This window comes from Harmonia axyridis, chromosome X (genome assembly GCF_914767665.1).
Source record: "Harmonia axyridis chromosome X, icHarAxyr1.1, whole genome shotgun sequence".
Taxonomy (NCBI): Eukaryota; Metazoa; Arthropoda; class Insecta; order Coleoptera; family Coccinellidae; genus Harmonia; species Harmonia axyridis.
This window is the reverse complement of record NC_059508.1, coordinates 4,523,269-4,537,899: the sequence shown is the minus strand read 5'-3', so window position 1 is coordinate 4,537,899 and position 14,631 is coordinate 4,523,269. Positions and strand designations below refer to the sequence as shown.

The window sequence follows — 14,631 nt, the reverse complement described above, 5'->3', positions numbered from 1 at the left end:
CATTCTAAGAACACACCGCGAAAACCTAGGTTATAGAGCTTAATCTCCATGAACTCCGGAGACAGTACATTAAATGCACGAGTCAGGTCAATAAAGAGACCTGCAACAGAAAGACCTTAATCTATTTTTTTATAAACGAAGTCAACAAATGGAAAGGCCGCTGTTTCAGTGTATCTACATTTTCGGAAACCATGTTGCAGTTAGTAATAATTTTGAAACGTGTTAGTAACGATATCATTCTTGTGTATATGATCCTTTTGAAAACCTTGGAAAATACGCTCAGAATCGAAATAATGAGATTTTCATTAAAATAGCAGTCAGCCATGAATGTTGAATAACGTCAATTTTAAATGTAACCCATAAGACATACTAAGTTAAAAATTCTTTTCTTGTCTATGATATAACCCTACCTTGTGATGCTTTGAATTTTTTTACTGATTAATTTCGATCGATTTCCATTATTCAATTCATTCAGTATATTTTGTTTTTTTTTTTTCATTCAGCATAGGCTCTAATACAGGATGAAAGGACGGTTTACTTAGCCGTTACTTTATGAACGGAAACCTTGACACCTTTGACTGTTTTTGCGCTAGAATGAAATTAGATTTGAAAAATGCTATAATTTGGCTTGTAAGTACAGTTTCTTACCGAAATAAGGTTTTTTTAGGGAATAGTAGACGTATTTCTTTATAACAGTAGGGGATTTCAAAATCTATTCATCATAAAACTTAAAGTTTTCAAGAGGAAGGATAAATTCAATGATGGTAATTGAATTTCCCAATGAGAGTATTCTGATCAGTGGTGACGCTAGGAAGCCCCCCTAAAATTCTGCTGCCCCCCCCCCCTAAAATTTGACATACTAAGGTTTAAAGTAAAGTAAAATTATAGTTCTGCTAACAGAACTATAATTTGCTTTACTTTGGCCCCCCCAAAAAATTCCGGTTCGCTCTTGACCACCCCTGTTTTTGAAAGCTGGCGTCGCCACTGATTTTGATTTACTCTTATGAAGTTCAGAATCGATGAATACCAAAAAGGTCCATAAGATTAATTGTCTGCCATTCTTTGCATTCCCAAAGATGGGATTTCCAACAACGAGACGAGTATTTTGTAGAGGCCTACTCAGGGCTGTACTGAAATCTCAGAATAAGCCAGAATTTCAAAAACAAATTGCAAATGAATGACGCATACTCTATTAGTTCGTGATTTCTCTCAAGAATAAATGAAATATTTTGTCTGAAATTTATAAAGAATTGTCTCTCTAATCAATCAATTGATTAATTCAATGAAATAGAGTTATTATTATTATTATTTATTAATTGCTATAGCAAAACAATAGGCTATTTGACTGTATAAAAGATATTGTCATGATCATTTACATTCTCATAGATTAGACTTTCAGGTGCAAAACACAAAAATTTGACATAAAAAGTATATGACAAAATATGCAATAAATGGACTGGATATAGGACGAACATAAGATGATCTTTATTTGAGGAAAACACGTATACAGAGTGTTCCTAAATTGGAGGTAAAAACGAGAATGACAGATTCCTCGAGTCATTTCAAGAAAAAAAGTCTGCAAAGCAAACGCTTTGTTCTCAAGATACAAGGTGTTAAAGTTTTTTCTCATAGCACATTCCCTTCACAACTTAAATTTGGCATAGATATTCAAATTCGAAGTTTACATCATGTGCTATGCTAATTTTTAATGCAAATCTACAGGGTGATATTTTTTCAGGAATAGTGTTGGCTTCTTTTCTCCAGAAATTTTTTTGGTGAAACACTGGTAAAATAATGTAAAGAAACTTTGGTCCTGTACTACACTTTTTGGTTTCTAGTTGTTTTACTCTTTGTAATCAATATGTAGTGAAGATTAATTAAGATTCGATAAACTGATACAATCATTACAAAAAAGTTAGACAACAAAAAACACCCTGTCTCTCGAATATAAAGCGTTTGGGGGCCCATGTTTACAAGACTTTTTTCTTAAAATTATCCAAGGAATCGCTCATTTTCCTTCGTATCTCCAATTTTGAAACACTCTGTATTATTTGCATTTTTATCCCTTCACTATTTACATCCGATTTTTAGGTTTAGTTCATTTTTCCTTTTGAAAGGTCATTAAAATCTTAGGGCTTTTGATGTATTATTGTATCCTAACCTTGGAGAGATTAGATTATGAGAATGGAATGAAACCAAGTAATATTTACAATAGAATACTGTAAAATTATTTTGTTTTTTATAATGATCAACAAATTATACTACAACCCTACAATCAAAGAACTTTTTTCCAAATGATGGAGATCCCATAGCTTCACAAGAGTATTATTGGAACATCTACTTGGACCATGCACGCCATCTTGGGTAAAATTGGGTTTTCGCTGTCTCTTTGGGTTATATTTTTGGAATTGGTATTTTTTGAAAATTATATGATTGATACGATTTTTCATATGCTTAATAAATATCTGTGAAGTGAATCATTTATAGAATTTGTTAATTATATAGTTATAACACAATGAACAAATGTAGAGTGAAGTATCAGGACAAATAGCTGAAAATATAAAACATTGCTTCACTTTTACATTGAAATATGAAAGGATTTTCCACCGCATATCAGTTATTTCCATCAAAAATATTCATAATTTTGTAACTCATCAACCACATACGTATGTTTGCATCAAATATGTACATTAATTTATTAAGGGTCTTAATGGTATTAAGAAATTCAAATATAATCTAAAATTTTATCAATTCCAATTTAGAGTCATCAAAATTCATAGATCCGAAATAATTCGGGAATTGTGAGTACTTTCAAGGGTTCTGAAATATTATTTCAAAAATGAAGTCCTAAAATTAAAAAAAAGTGGATGATTCTGATAATTTAACTGGATACAAGAGGAATATTCAAAACAGGTTCAAATGGAGTTAAATCTGAGAAATCAATTGAAAATACTTTGTTTATCTTTCGAAAGTTCACTCATTTTCAGAGTCTAAAAGCTAAAAAGAATTCAATTTGATACTTTGCATTTTTATACAAATATAACAATTTTAAATATACATTTCTGAAGATTTCTTAATAAATATATCAATGTCAGTTTGATTGATACGGAAATTATTCTGTGAAATTTTCAGTATGGAAATAACTTTTGAAAAAAATCAGCATAATTTCTTCAGAAGAATAGTTCAGCATAATTTCTTCGAAAAAAAAATTATTATCAAAAATTACATTTGTGAAGGATCAACTGAAAATTTCGAGGCAATCCTTATTGATCAAATTGTGTATATAAGGAGCATACGGTTCTGCTATCGGGTCAAATCAGCGGTAGAAACAGGCATTCATGCCCATTGGAAGTATCCAGTTTCTGTTCTTCTTGGTAGATGAACCGTTGCCGTAAAAAGTTCAAGAGGACATGCTAGGACATTGGCTTTCCAAAATATAAATAAACTAGATAACATTTTCATTGAATGAAATCTAACAGGACAATTCGAATATATGCAAATCAATAGTGAATAAATAAGTGACGCGCCCGTAACAAATCAATCGGAATAAAAAATGAGATAATTATTTTGAAAGGAATTCACTATGTTTACGTTAGTTAAACAAGTTCAATACGAATATTGGTCAACTAATACGAACATAGAATACGAAAAATAAAATATACGATAAGACAATATTAAACAATGTTCGTAAAATATAAATTCGATGTTTAGAAAAATAAAAATTTAGTAGTACACTAAATATAAATCCTAAAAAAAAATGAGAAAAACTTTAACGTGGAGACAGAAACTTTTGCACTATTGCTGAAATATTTATTCGATGTGATTTTTTACGGAATATCACTTGTAGGTTTTTCATTCAATATACAGTATTTCAAACAAAATTACAAAAGAATATAGGACGTAATACTTCAACACAATGTCTTTTATCACTCGTTTGGAACAATTCTCTTGAAAAACTGACATAAATGATTATAAAAATGATGCAAACATGCTTGAAGGTTGGACTTTCTCGCTTTCGATATATCTTTTTATATATCGGCCCCAAATCATGGTGAAAAATTTGGCCTATTTCGGTTGAAATCGATATTTCAAAACCCCACGAAATAAATAATCAAAATATATGAGTCCGAAATACCTAAATTATGTAGTTCAGATGGTTCTCGAATCGGAAGAAGAATTTTTGGAAAACTCACTTTATAGATGAATTTTCAGTGAAATCTTATAGGAAAATTGTGAGATATCGAAATTTTACAAAAAAACATTACAATGATACGACCTTCCAAACTATTGAATGAAGTTATGCTATTTAGCAACTGGTCTCTGAATTTTAATTCAATCTGATATTTATTATTGAAAAAAACAGTATATGGGGATGAATCCTGAAATATCAAAAGGGTTTTGCCGATTAAAGAACTTGAAAGATATTATGCGAAAAAAATTTATCTCTGAAACACGAAATTATGAAATTGTGATCGTACGTTGATTGTGATTCATTTGATTCCGTAACTTCAATCCTCAAAAACCCACTTCAAAAAATTGATTTGTAATCAATTTTTCTCGAAAATAGTATTTCCATAACAGAAAATAACTAAAATAATTGAGAGATTCTGCTAATTTGGCATAATTATGGCTCAAAAGATTATTGTTAAGTCAATCAGAGATTTTTTTTCTCCATACTCATTGTTTTCATGATTGAGCTCCTATTTTGCAAGTTACTGAAAAAAATTTTGGCTTTATAGATCCTCCTAGGTGACAGTTCTTCCAAACCACCAAGGTTCGATGGCTTTGCGAAATAATTTCACTTACCTACGCACAATTTCCGAGAATTTGTTATTTTCAATTTTATTTGATCCGTTGTATCTCCAGGGCATTTCTTGGGACATGCTGTAGAAATGAAAACGGCTTTAGGTTGGATCGCATGAATAGCGGTTCTTTGGTATAAAAGCAGATAAACACAGGGTCTTCGCATCAATACCAGTATTAGCAATGAAGTGTACGTTTGGTCTTTTACTAACGCTAATTGCAGTATGTTCTGCACAAGTGCCAAGCTTTGGATGGTGTCCAGATTACGTTCCCATGTCGGACTTTGACATGGAGAGATTTTTGGGTAAATGGTACGAATCTGAGAGGTATTTCCAAGTGTCTGAATTGGGAACAAGATGCGTTGTCTCGGATTATGCGAAATCTGCAAATGGAAAAATCTTCGTATCAAACGAAGTGACTAGTAGAATGTGAGTACTCCTAAAAACACAAAAAAACTATGGTTTATTATCTCTTTCTCTCAACGCAAAATATCTCTACAAGTGAGAAAAATAAAAATGTATAAAAAAAATTCAATCAATATCCAGTGGCGGTAGATTGTTCTAAAATTCGATTATCTACGAATTTAAAAAACTCATTGCTACAAAAGTATGAGGGATAGGTCAATAATGTTATAATTATGTCATAGCTCTCTCGTCACGTTCGTCTTTTTCAGTAGAATATACATTTTTTCTATTCTACGTCCCGAAATGTCATGAAAAAGTACCTTTTTCAAACATTCATAGATTTCATGAATTTGTAGCAGTAATTTTTTAAATTGCTATTTTCAATGAGATCATGTGATTTTCGGAGTTTTTAAAGATTGGCGTATTTTTCAGAACTGGGGTGAAGAGAATTCTTAGTGGAGATCTTGAACTGGTTGGAAGGGCTGGTGAAGGAAAAATCAAGGTCCGTTACCAAACATCCCCCATAAGCACTACAACTGCTATCAGTGTTCTTGATACCGATTATGACAACTTTGCAGTTTTATGGAGTTGTAGCAGCTATGGTCCAATTTATACACGTGAGTTTGATTTATTCTTCAAATTGCTGCCGAAGGTAGTTGAAGCATTGTGATCACTTTGGGGATGAAAAAAATGTTTGAACTCTAATTTCAAAATTACCACTAGCAACATTTATTTTAGACCATTTTGAACAACTTTAGTTTCGTATTTTCCTGTCTGTATATGAGCAAACCCTTGTAACAGCCCTCTGCAACTTCTACAATTCTAATCCAATTCCAAAAATTTTGGTAATTCAGCCGTATACAGGGTGAGTCTTTGATATATTTCAACCGGAGATTCCTGAGGTCAAAAGCAACACTTTTTTCTTTTACTATTTATTCCGATTCAATTTTTTTTCTCACATAGCGAGCATTCTGGATTTGAGCGGACTTTGATGGAATTTTATGTTCGGAAAAGATTAATCACATCAAAAAAAAACTATATTTCGAAAATCATTTCCTTCGATTCCATTTCATTTGCGAGATATAACTAAAAATTACATTTTTTATGGACTTTCAACAGTCTGTATCTTTTCGACCGAGCCGAATCGGAAAAGATGGTAAGGGAAAAAAGGGTTTCCTTTGACCTCGGAAATCTTCGGTTGAAATATATGTACAAGTCAAAGACTCACCCTGTATGTAGTCCCTTACAAAATTCAACTTTTCCATATCTCACATTCTGTAAGTCCGAATTTTATGAAAGTTGGTATGAATGTTCACATCGGGTTGTAAATAGATAAGTAAAAAATTTCACCTCTAGATCATGCGCAAACGTGAAATTCCCGGGATCTCAATAGTTCACACTCTATTCGCCGGATTCTTATTAAATGTTGGGTAAATGTTCAGATTCGCACATTGAATATTTCATGGGAATATTAGTTTTTTTTATTATATCGGCACATTGAATATCCCATAGAAATATTATTTTTTTTAAGAGCAGAGGACAAAGAATTTTTAATTGATTTGATGGGATTTGAAAATTAGAATTGAAAAAGCCAAGAAGGATATAATATATTCGTAGAAATAATAAATATACTGACTCGACATAGGTACTATTGTGTCCATAAAGCAATTGGTCGATAAAACAAACAATTTGTTTGATCAATTCGAGCATATTGAATCGCTTTCTGAATAATACATAGATACAATTGAGAGCCAAATAATTTAATCATCAAAAGACTTTAAAACGCATTTGCTAACTTCAGTCTTACATTTTTTATTATGTTACCTTTCTAAAGAATAAAAAAGTTGCCTTTTGAAGTCATGATTGTGGTTCTGAAATAAAAATTTAACCGCATTAACATTGGGTTGTTGTTCACCAAGTTTTATTGAATTTTTGCCGAAAATTCGTAATTGTGCGTCATTGTGTTGCAAAAACTTAAGTATTCTCCGACTTTTTCGACAAATAATATAATATTTTAAATACTTAGGCTATCTCACTCCCAATTACAGTCATGGATACCCGGTAGTTACTTGATATGATATAAATTAGATTTGTTACATTTCTCAAAGATGTAAGCTCTTTGAGCAACACATATAAACTTCTGGTCAGGTGAGTGGATGCGCTTTGACATGGCGCATCCACCATAATTTCGTTTTAGAATTCAACCATGTGGCGACATCTAGTACTGCCAATTGCGTCATAAGCGGTAGCGATTAGTTCAGTATAGTGTGCATAGATGGCGCAAGAGCATATTGAAAATGAAAATTGAAAATTTGTTCAAAGAAATCGGAATAATTTATGCCTTCAAATTTCCAAATAGGTTCAGAACTAAAATGTGACCTGATAATTAATTTTCATCAGTCACGAGGACAATAAGGATGAATGATGCAAGTATGAATATAATTTCTCGTCAACTACCTATAAATTCTCCACATAAAAATCGAAATATCTCAGTTTTGGGATATTTTAGGGAGGAACTGATCATAGCAAAATTCTTATTTATGTCAAATTTCAGGAAGATCCTAGACTGAAATTTTTTATCGGTAAAATAGCTGATCCTTGTTCTTTTCCTAAGAATGAACCTTATTTAAATTTTCAAGAGTTGTTGGAGTTGAAGGGATCGAATTTGACATTGACTTTGTGCAAAAAAAATTTTTTCAGCATCCTAATTGTTATTTCTTTTCTAAAGTTTCGACGAAAGATTTCATTTCGATAATTCTTTTTTCTTTTGTGTACTAATAATTGAATTTTTCAGTGTTTTACTTCACAAGAATTTAATATTCAATATTGCCTATTTTAAGGAAGTAAGGAAATAAAAATTGAAATATTTTTTCAGAAAACGCGTGGGTAATGACCAGAGAACGCTTGCCAGAAAATAAAATAATGCAAAAAGCCTATGGAGTCTTAGACCGTTACAAGATCAGCAGGACATTCTTCCAAAAAACAGAACAAGAAGGCTGTTCCCTTGCAGCTTCAGAAATCAACGCAGCCCAAGGATGGATAAGTGAGGCCAGTCAATCAGTTGAAACCGGAACAGGAAAAAGTGCTGGTCCAATTCTAGAAGACAGGATTGACGAAGAGAAACAACCAGAAGTAGAAGCAGTTCCAAACAAGGAAAAACCAGCTGCCGTCGTCCAACAAGAAAAGGAATCTGATGAAAAAAAACCCTTAGGTGTTGCTGAAACCATCCTTAAAAAAGCTGAGTCCGAATCTCCGGAAAAGAAAGACAAGAAACCAAAAGACCAAAGCAAATCAAAAACCAAGCATCATCAATGAGGAACTGAATTGCAAGATATATCAAGATTGCAATCAACTGTAATTTATTGCTTAATTTATTTATGATAAATCAATTCTAATACATTTAGTCGATGTTTTTGATTTACCTACCTGTTTCGCCAATGATTATCTTGTAATTCAGACGTGCAATTAAATTTGCCCATGAACATCGCTAGTTCTTGAGACTTTGACATCAATAAAAACACCCGCCAGTTGATACATCGTAATAAATACCTACATCGTAATAAATTGATTTATAAACGAGGAAGACATAAAGAAAGTTGTTGCAAAGTGAATAGAAGAAGAATTATGTCACTTATTATATTAGTTTTGTTGCTTTATGTTGTTCAAGCTCAAGTTCCTTTTTTGGGGCCTTGTCCCAATGTTACAAGCATGGAAGGTTTTCAGGTTGAAAAAGTGAGTATTTTTTTATGACAATGCACAAAGACTAATTTCTGGAAGGAGTATATCATATTCAATTGAAAAATATAGTCATATCAATATCGATAAATCAATAAGTAGAAATTGGTGAAAATGAGAATTCTTGATGTGTGAGTGGATAACAACGAATAAGAATATTTTTCAATAACGAAGTGAAAATACATATTTAAAATATTCTTTTTCCAAATTCCTACTGATCAATTTGATAATAAGTATCATATTTCTGCGCGCCTGTTCCAACTGAAGATTTTGTTATTGTTTTGAGCGCAGAGTGATCTCAAATAGTTTGAATTAATGACGAAAAATTCGAGGTCAACACCTATTCTGTCCGTCCGGCCGCTGTGAACTCGATAACTTTCCATCAATGGCAAAATTCGTTTCATAATTGCAGAGTTATTCTTGTTTCATCAATATTTCAAAAAATATCCATGCGATCGAATTATAATATTTAGAAATCAGCATTCATATCTTATTTTCACATGTACTTTCTTTTCCTAAAGAAAATTGTTTCAAAACATCATCAGTGATACATGACAATTATTTTATTTCATGTGTCGAGTTATTTGACGTTGAAAGACGAAGTTGCTCCCAAAGGATAAAGATCTGGATCAAAGGCAGCAAACATTTTTTTTTTGATTTTTGGATTCCAGAATTTCAGGGAGTATTCATTTTTTTTCTCTTGTATGATATCAAAGGTTGGTCATTGAGAATATTAAATTGAAAGCTAGGAATAATCATAAGAACTTGTCATTTTATAAATAAGGTTCCACTGCTAGAAATATTCTAGGTATTGTCATAATTTTTTCTCGAAAACCATAATTTCCCATTCAGAAATAATGAGAATCGATTATCTTTCAGTATTTGGGAAAATGGTACGAAATAGAACGTTATTTCGCTGTATTCGAATTCGCAGGTAAATGTGTAACAGCCGAGTATTCCAAAAATAGCGATGAAACTGTTGCTGTACATAATAAACAATCGAGTTCTATGTAAGTTGAGACTGTAAAACGACCATCAGGATATATATAATGTGAAATTTCAGAACTGGAGAACGATCTGCTATCATGGGAGTGGCTAAAGTTGTTGGTAGACCAGATGGGGGCAGACTCAGTGTCAGATTTCCTTCATTACCAGGTTAAATTAAATCCAAACAACTTCCTCTAAGATTTCACAACAGAGACTGAGTAAAATTTTTATTCATATGGCTGACAATTAAGTGTTGGGTTCAACATTGCAGATATATAACTATAAATTTTATATATTCAATTTATTTATCAGTTTCATATGAAAATAATATCAATAAGAAGTTCATTACACATAATATGTCTTTGGTCAAGCACAACGAATTCTCTATTGAGTGTAATAATAATTGAAAGTTTTCAAAGTTCAGACTGCAGAGAGATACACAGAGATATTCTTTCAACGAAAAAACTCTACCTTAAGTGTAGCACTAATGCCACTAATGAGTGTTAAAAAAAATAAAATTCCTATAGATCGTTCACTATTTCAATCAGAATAACCTTACCAAATTCCATAAAACCGGACTACATATACATAGTTAGAACGCGAAATAGTGAGATCCCGGGATCTTAACGTTTGCGCAAGCTCAACACCCACTATTTTTCTGGAAAAGCTCGAAATACCTCATTCCTATTTGATTTATGATTCCATTTCAAATTTTCAGTTCAGTTTGAAGCTCCATACTGGATTTTGGATACGGACTATGAGAATTACTCTGTTGTTTGGTCCTGCTTGGATTTTGGGATAGTTAATACAAGTGAGAATAACAGTGTGATGTTGATAATATTGATTATGAAATATTTTTATAGGAAATACTTGGATACTTACTAGAGCAAGAACACCAAACCCAGAAATTATGAATAAGGCATATAGTATTCTGGACAAAATGGGCATAGATAGGAATTTGTTGTTGAAAACTGATCAGGAAAATTGTTCAGATCATACATAATATTGTATCGATTCCTGACTCTCAATTCAAACTTTTATGACATGACATTGTAAATTATTTTTCTAAAATAAATATATCAAACAAAGATATCTGATCATCTGAATGAAATTAACATCTTTATAATAAAGATATTTTTGGATCGAGATATTTAGAGCATAGTCCGGTCCTGTATCTTTACCTATTTTTGTATCTGAATACATCGGAAGGTTTCGTCTTCGATCGGATCTGTCAGGTATTGCACCCAAGCACATGGCGTTCGACTAATCTCGTCATCCCGAAGTTGATCGGATCCTAGTTCTAATTTCTGTTGTTGATGTGTTGTTGAACTTTCAAATAAAAATAATAATCGCAATGTAATTACCAGATTAAATTGTTAGAAAATGAAAAGGCAGCTAGATTTGATGGAATAAATAAAACATTCAAAATGGATGGTTACCCTGGATTCTGGTTGATCTTCTTAACCGTGTTGTCAACCTTCCCATTTTCACATGGCTACCTAAATTTATATTTAAATTTGCAAGAAGTCCAGAGACTATTGGGTATGTATTTTTTTCATTTAAAGTATGTGACAAAAATTCAGTAACATTGTTTATGTTGTCGTTTTTGATGAGAATTTTCATTTAAGAAATTGAGAATTTATTAGCAGCAAGACTTGATTGTATTATTCAACATTTGTTTTAGGTTTGGGTGCTGAAATGTATTATGTGAGGGATGGTAGTATTAATGACTATGCATTGAAATTTGTTGTTCCAGTTCCAGCTAAAGTTGACTCATCACTGTTCACATGGGAAAATGTGGCAGGACGAACGGTACTGCATCAAAATAAGATTTTGATAATCCTACTTATATGATTTAACATGAATTTACACTTTTCAGCTACCATACTCCATTGAAGTGACTGCCAATAGTGGAGCTCTCTACCCTCCACAGCTGAACATATCAGCAACAGGAAATGTTCCTACATCAACTCAGACATTTAGCGTATCATTCGCTTGCACTGGATTCTCAGCTGCTGAAGTAATGGTCGTCATAAAAATCAACATTTCTGTAGCCCAAAATAATGTTACTTCCCTTGTTATAAAACGAAAGAAAATATGTACGAAGTTAGAGGAATTTATGGGTTCTCAAGTTTTCATTGACACAGTGCCAAGCCATTCAAATTCAACAAAGATTTTCTACTTTGCTGTGGGTACTGCTCTGGTGATGTTGACAATCTTGGCCCTTTTTGTCATTTTGTTCTATGTCAAAAATAAAAAAGAAAGAAGAACAGTTGAACATAACAATAAACCATCTGATTCTTATCTAAGTACAATGCCAAGGAATGCTGTGAATTTCACATATAATGAAAGTTTCAGAAGTGCTCCTAGTTATTCCCTTCTAGATGAACGTTTTAAGGATCTCCAAGAGAGAATTGCAGAACTCACAGTACAAAGGTAAGGAAAGCTAGAAACAGAATTTCAGTTTGTCCAACTATCAATGATAATTTATTAATTCAGATGTAGAGTTCGATTGAGCAGTGTAGTGATGGAAGGTACCTTTGGTAGGGTTTATCTCGGATCTTACACTACAGAAAATGGGAAAGAAGAAACGGTGATAATCAAAACAGTTACAGACCATGCTAGTGAAGTCCAGATCTCTCTTTTGCTTCAAGAGGGGATGTCAATGTACTCCTTGAATCATAAGAACATTCTTAGCATTCGTCGTGTTTCTATTGAAGATCATACAGCTCCTTTTCTTCTTTTCCCATACAAATATACAAAAAATTTGAAGACTTTCCTACAGAAATGTAAACTATCACCTGAAGGTGTGTCTCATACTTTGACTACTCAAGAAGTTGTTGATATGGCTCTGCAAGTTATACACGGATTGAGTTACCTTCATAAAAAGCATTTGTTGCACAAAGACTTGGCTGCTAGAAACTGTGTGTAAGTAATATTAACTTTCAATTGTTTTGAGTGCTCACTTCTGGAATTTTTAGGGTGGACGACAAATTGAAGGTGCAAATTGCAGATAATGCTTTGTCAAGAGACTTATTTCCATCAGATTATCATTGTTTAGGTGACAATGAAAATAGGCCGGTGAAATGGCTGGCTATTGAAAGCTTGTTGCACAAAACATTCTCGACTAGTTCGGACATTTGGTCATTTGGTGTTTTGCTTTGGGAACTGACAACGTTGGCTCAACAGCCGTACATTGAAATTGATCCATTCGAAATGTCAGCCTATTTGAAAGACGGTTATCGACTTGCTCAACCTATTAATTGTCCAGATGAATTGTAAGTATTATAGTTTTGAATCTCTCTTATTATGTTGTGCTTTTTTGAAGCACCGAAACAAATTTTCAAAATACACTGTGTGAACATAATCTGGGGTATTCAAATTTGCTGGTTAATCTAATGTAATTTATTGAATGACAAGATGAACCAGTAAGAATATCTTTAGTTTTGTTATGTTGTATATTTGTTAATTTCAGTTTCAATATGGATCATCAAAAGTTATTTGTTTTATTTTTTCAAGGTTTGCAGTTATGGCATACTGTTGGGCAATGAGTGCAGATGAAAGACCTACTTTAAATCAACTGCAAGTGTGCTTGGAAGAATTTTACACTCAATTGACTAGATACGTTTGAGTATAATAGATATTTCTTTTTATTTTTTTATTCAATGACTGAGCTGTTACGCACAGTTTTTTTTATTTGGATTCTCAATTTGAAGAGTTTGAAAATCCTCGAAAATATAGGATAAATTAAATTACAGTTAATTATCTGGCGTGTCAAAAAAAAATTATTGGGTTTTTCTTACTTGAAAACGAGAAATAGAAAATAAAAATTCATCTTTACAGTAGTTTTTCATAACATTTAGAAATCCGAAAGAAAATTATGCATTTTTTTTTATTTGATTAAAAGATGTGCTTGGATAAGTACAGGTTGGCCCAACATATAATTGACTAGAGAATTGAAGAGCCGATGATGAGAACAGGAAATATGTTCAAGTTAACTACACATTTTTCAATATTTATCTGCTGAAACTTGTCAAATTTTGTTGGTTCACTCTGTGCCAATTATATACGCAATTGCTTAGAATATTTGTATACAGGGTAATATGAGTGTTGATTGATGTTTAAGAAATGTTAATGGAATATTAATAGTATTCAATGTAGAGTTTAATAAACCACTGCCAATAAAAATTTTTCATATAAATAAACTAATTTCTAAACAATTTATTAGTTTGGAAATTATGTTGAAATAATTTTTTCAATTGCAGTATTGTATTTTCAATAACTAATCATTATGTTTATTTTATCATTGGATAGTTTTATATTGTAATAATGCCTAATCCTTTTATTAGATGAAATTAATTTAATGTTTTAAATCATATCCTATAAGTTTTAAAAATGCAATATACTTTGTTCCAGAAATTTAATTTTTCAAGACTGACTTTATTATCATAATGTGAATTTTATATCATGATCTCATTTTTTTTTTCACGGATTATTCGATAGAAAATAAATATATCCGAAATTTTTATTGTAAGTCCATTTATGTTAATCAAAACATAAATCAAATCAATTTGAAAAAACTAATATGTATTATATCTTCTCAACTGAATTAAAATATGCATGTTAGATAATTGTATTAATATTTTTATACTAAGAGATATTGAATAAAATGTTCAATTACTTTTTTGTAAATAATTTTTTT

At 31.7% G+C, this 14,631-nt stretch overlaps 3 protein-coding genes across 3 annotated transcripts; all 3 read left to right on the top strand.

Annotated features, from left to right (window-relative positions):
- The first annotated feature begins 4,957 nt into the window (after nt 1-4,957).
- On the top strand, nt 4,958-8,606 carry LOC123685893 (lazarillo protein-like). The gene is made up of 3 exons (XM_045625749.1): nt 4,958-5,231; nt 5,640-5,824; nt 8,083-8,606. The coding sequence occupies exons 1-3, from the start codon at nt 4,987-4,989 to the stop codon at nt 8,520-8,522; spliced, it is 870 nt and encodes a 289-aa protein (XP_045481705.1). The 5' UTR covers nt 4,958-4,986; the 3' UTR covers nt 8,523-8,606.
- Nucleotides 8,607-8,677: 71 nt separating this feature from the next.
- LOC123685894 (apolipoprotein D-like) lies at nt 8,678-11,019 on the top strand. The gene is made up of 5 exons (XM_045625750.1): nt 8,678-8,939; nt 9,822-9,952; nt 10,006-10,097; nt 10,648-10,740; nt 10,793-11,019. Exons 1-5 carry the CDS (start codon nt 8,832-8,834, stop codon nt 10,930-10,932), a joined length of 564 nt encoding a protein of 187 aa, XP_045481706.1. The 5' UTR covers nt 8,678-8,831; the 3' UTR covers nt 10,933-11,019.
- A 152-nt stretch (nt 11,020-11,171) lies between these two features.
- Nucleotides 11,172-14,611, top strand: LOC123685891 (tyrosine-protein kinase Drl). The gene is made up of 6 exons (XM_045625748.1): nt 11,172-11,471; nt 11,614-11,741; nt 11,809-12,365; nt 12,429-12,857; nt 12,911-13,207; nt 13,449-14,611. Exons 1-6 carry the CDS (start codon nt 11,357-11,359, stop codon nt 13,558-13,560), a joined length of 1,638 nt encoding a protein of 545 aa, XP_045481704.1. The 5' UTR covers nt 11,172-11,356; the 3' UTR covers nt 13,561-14,611.
- Nucleotides 14,612-14,631: the final 20 nt, after the last annotated feature.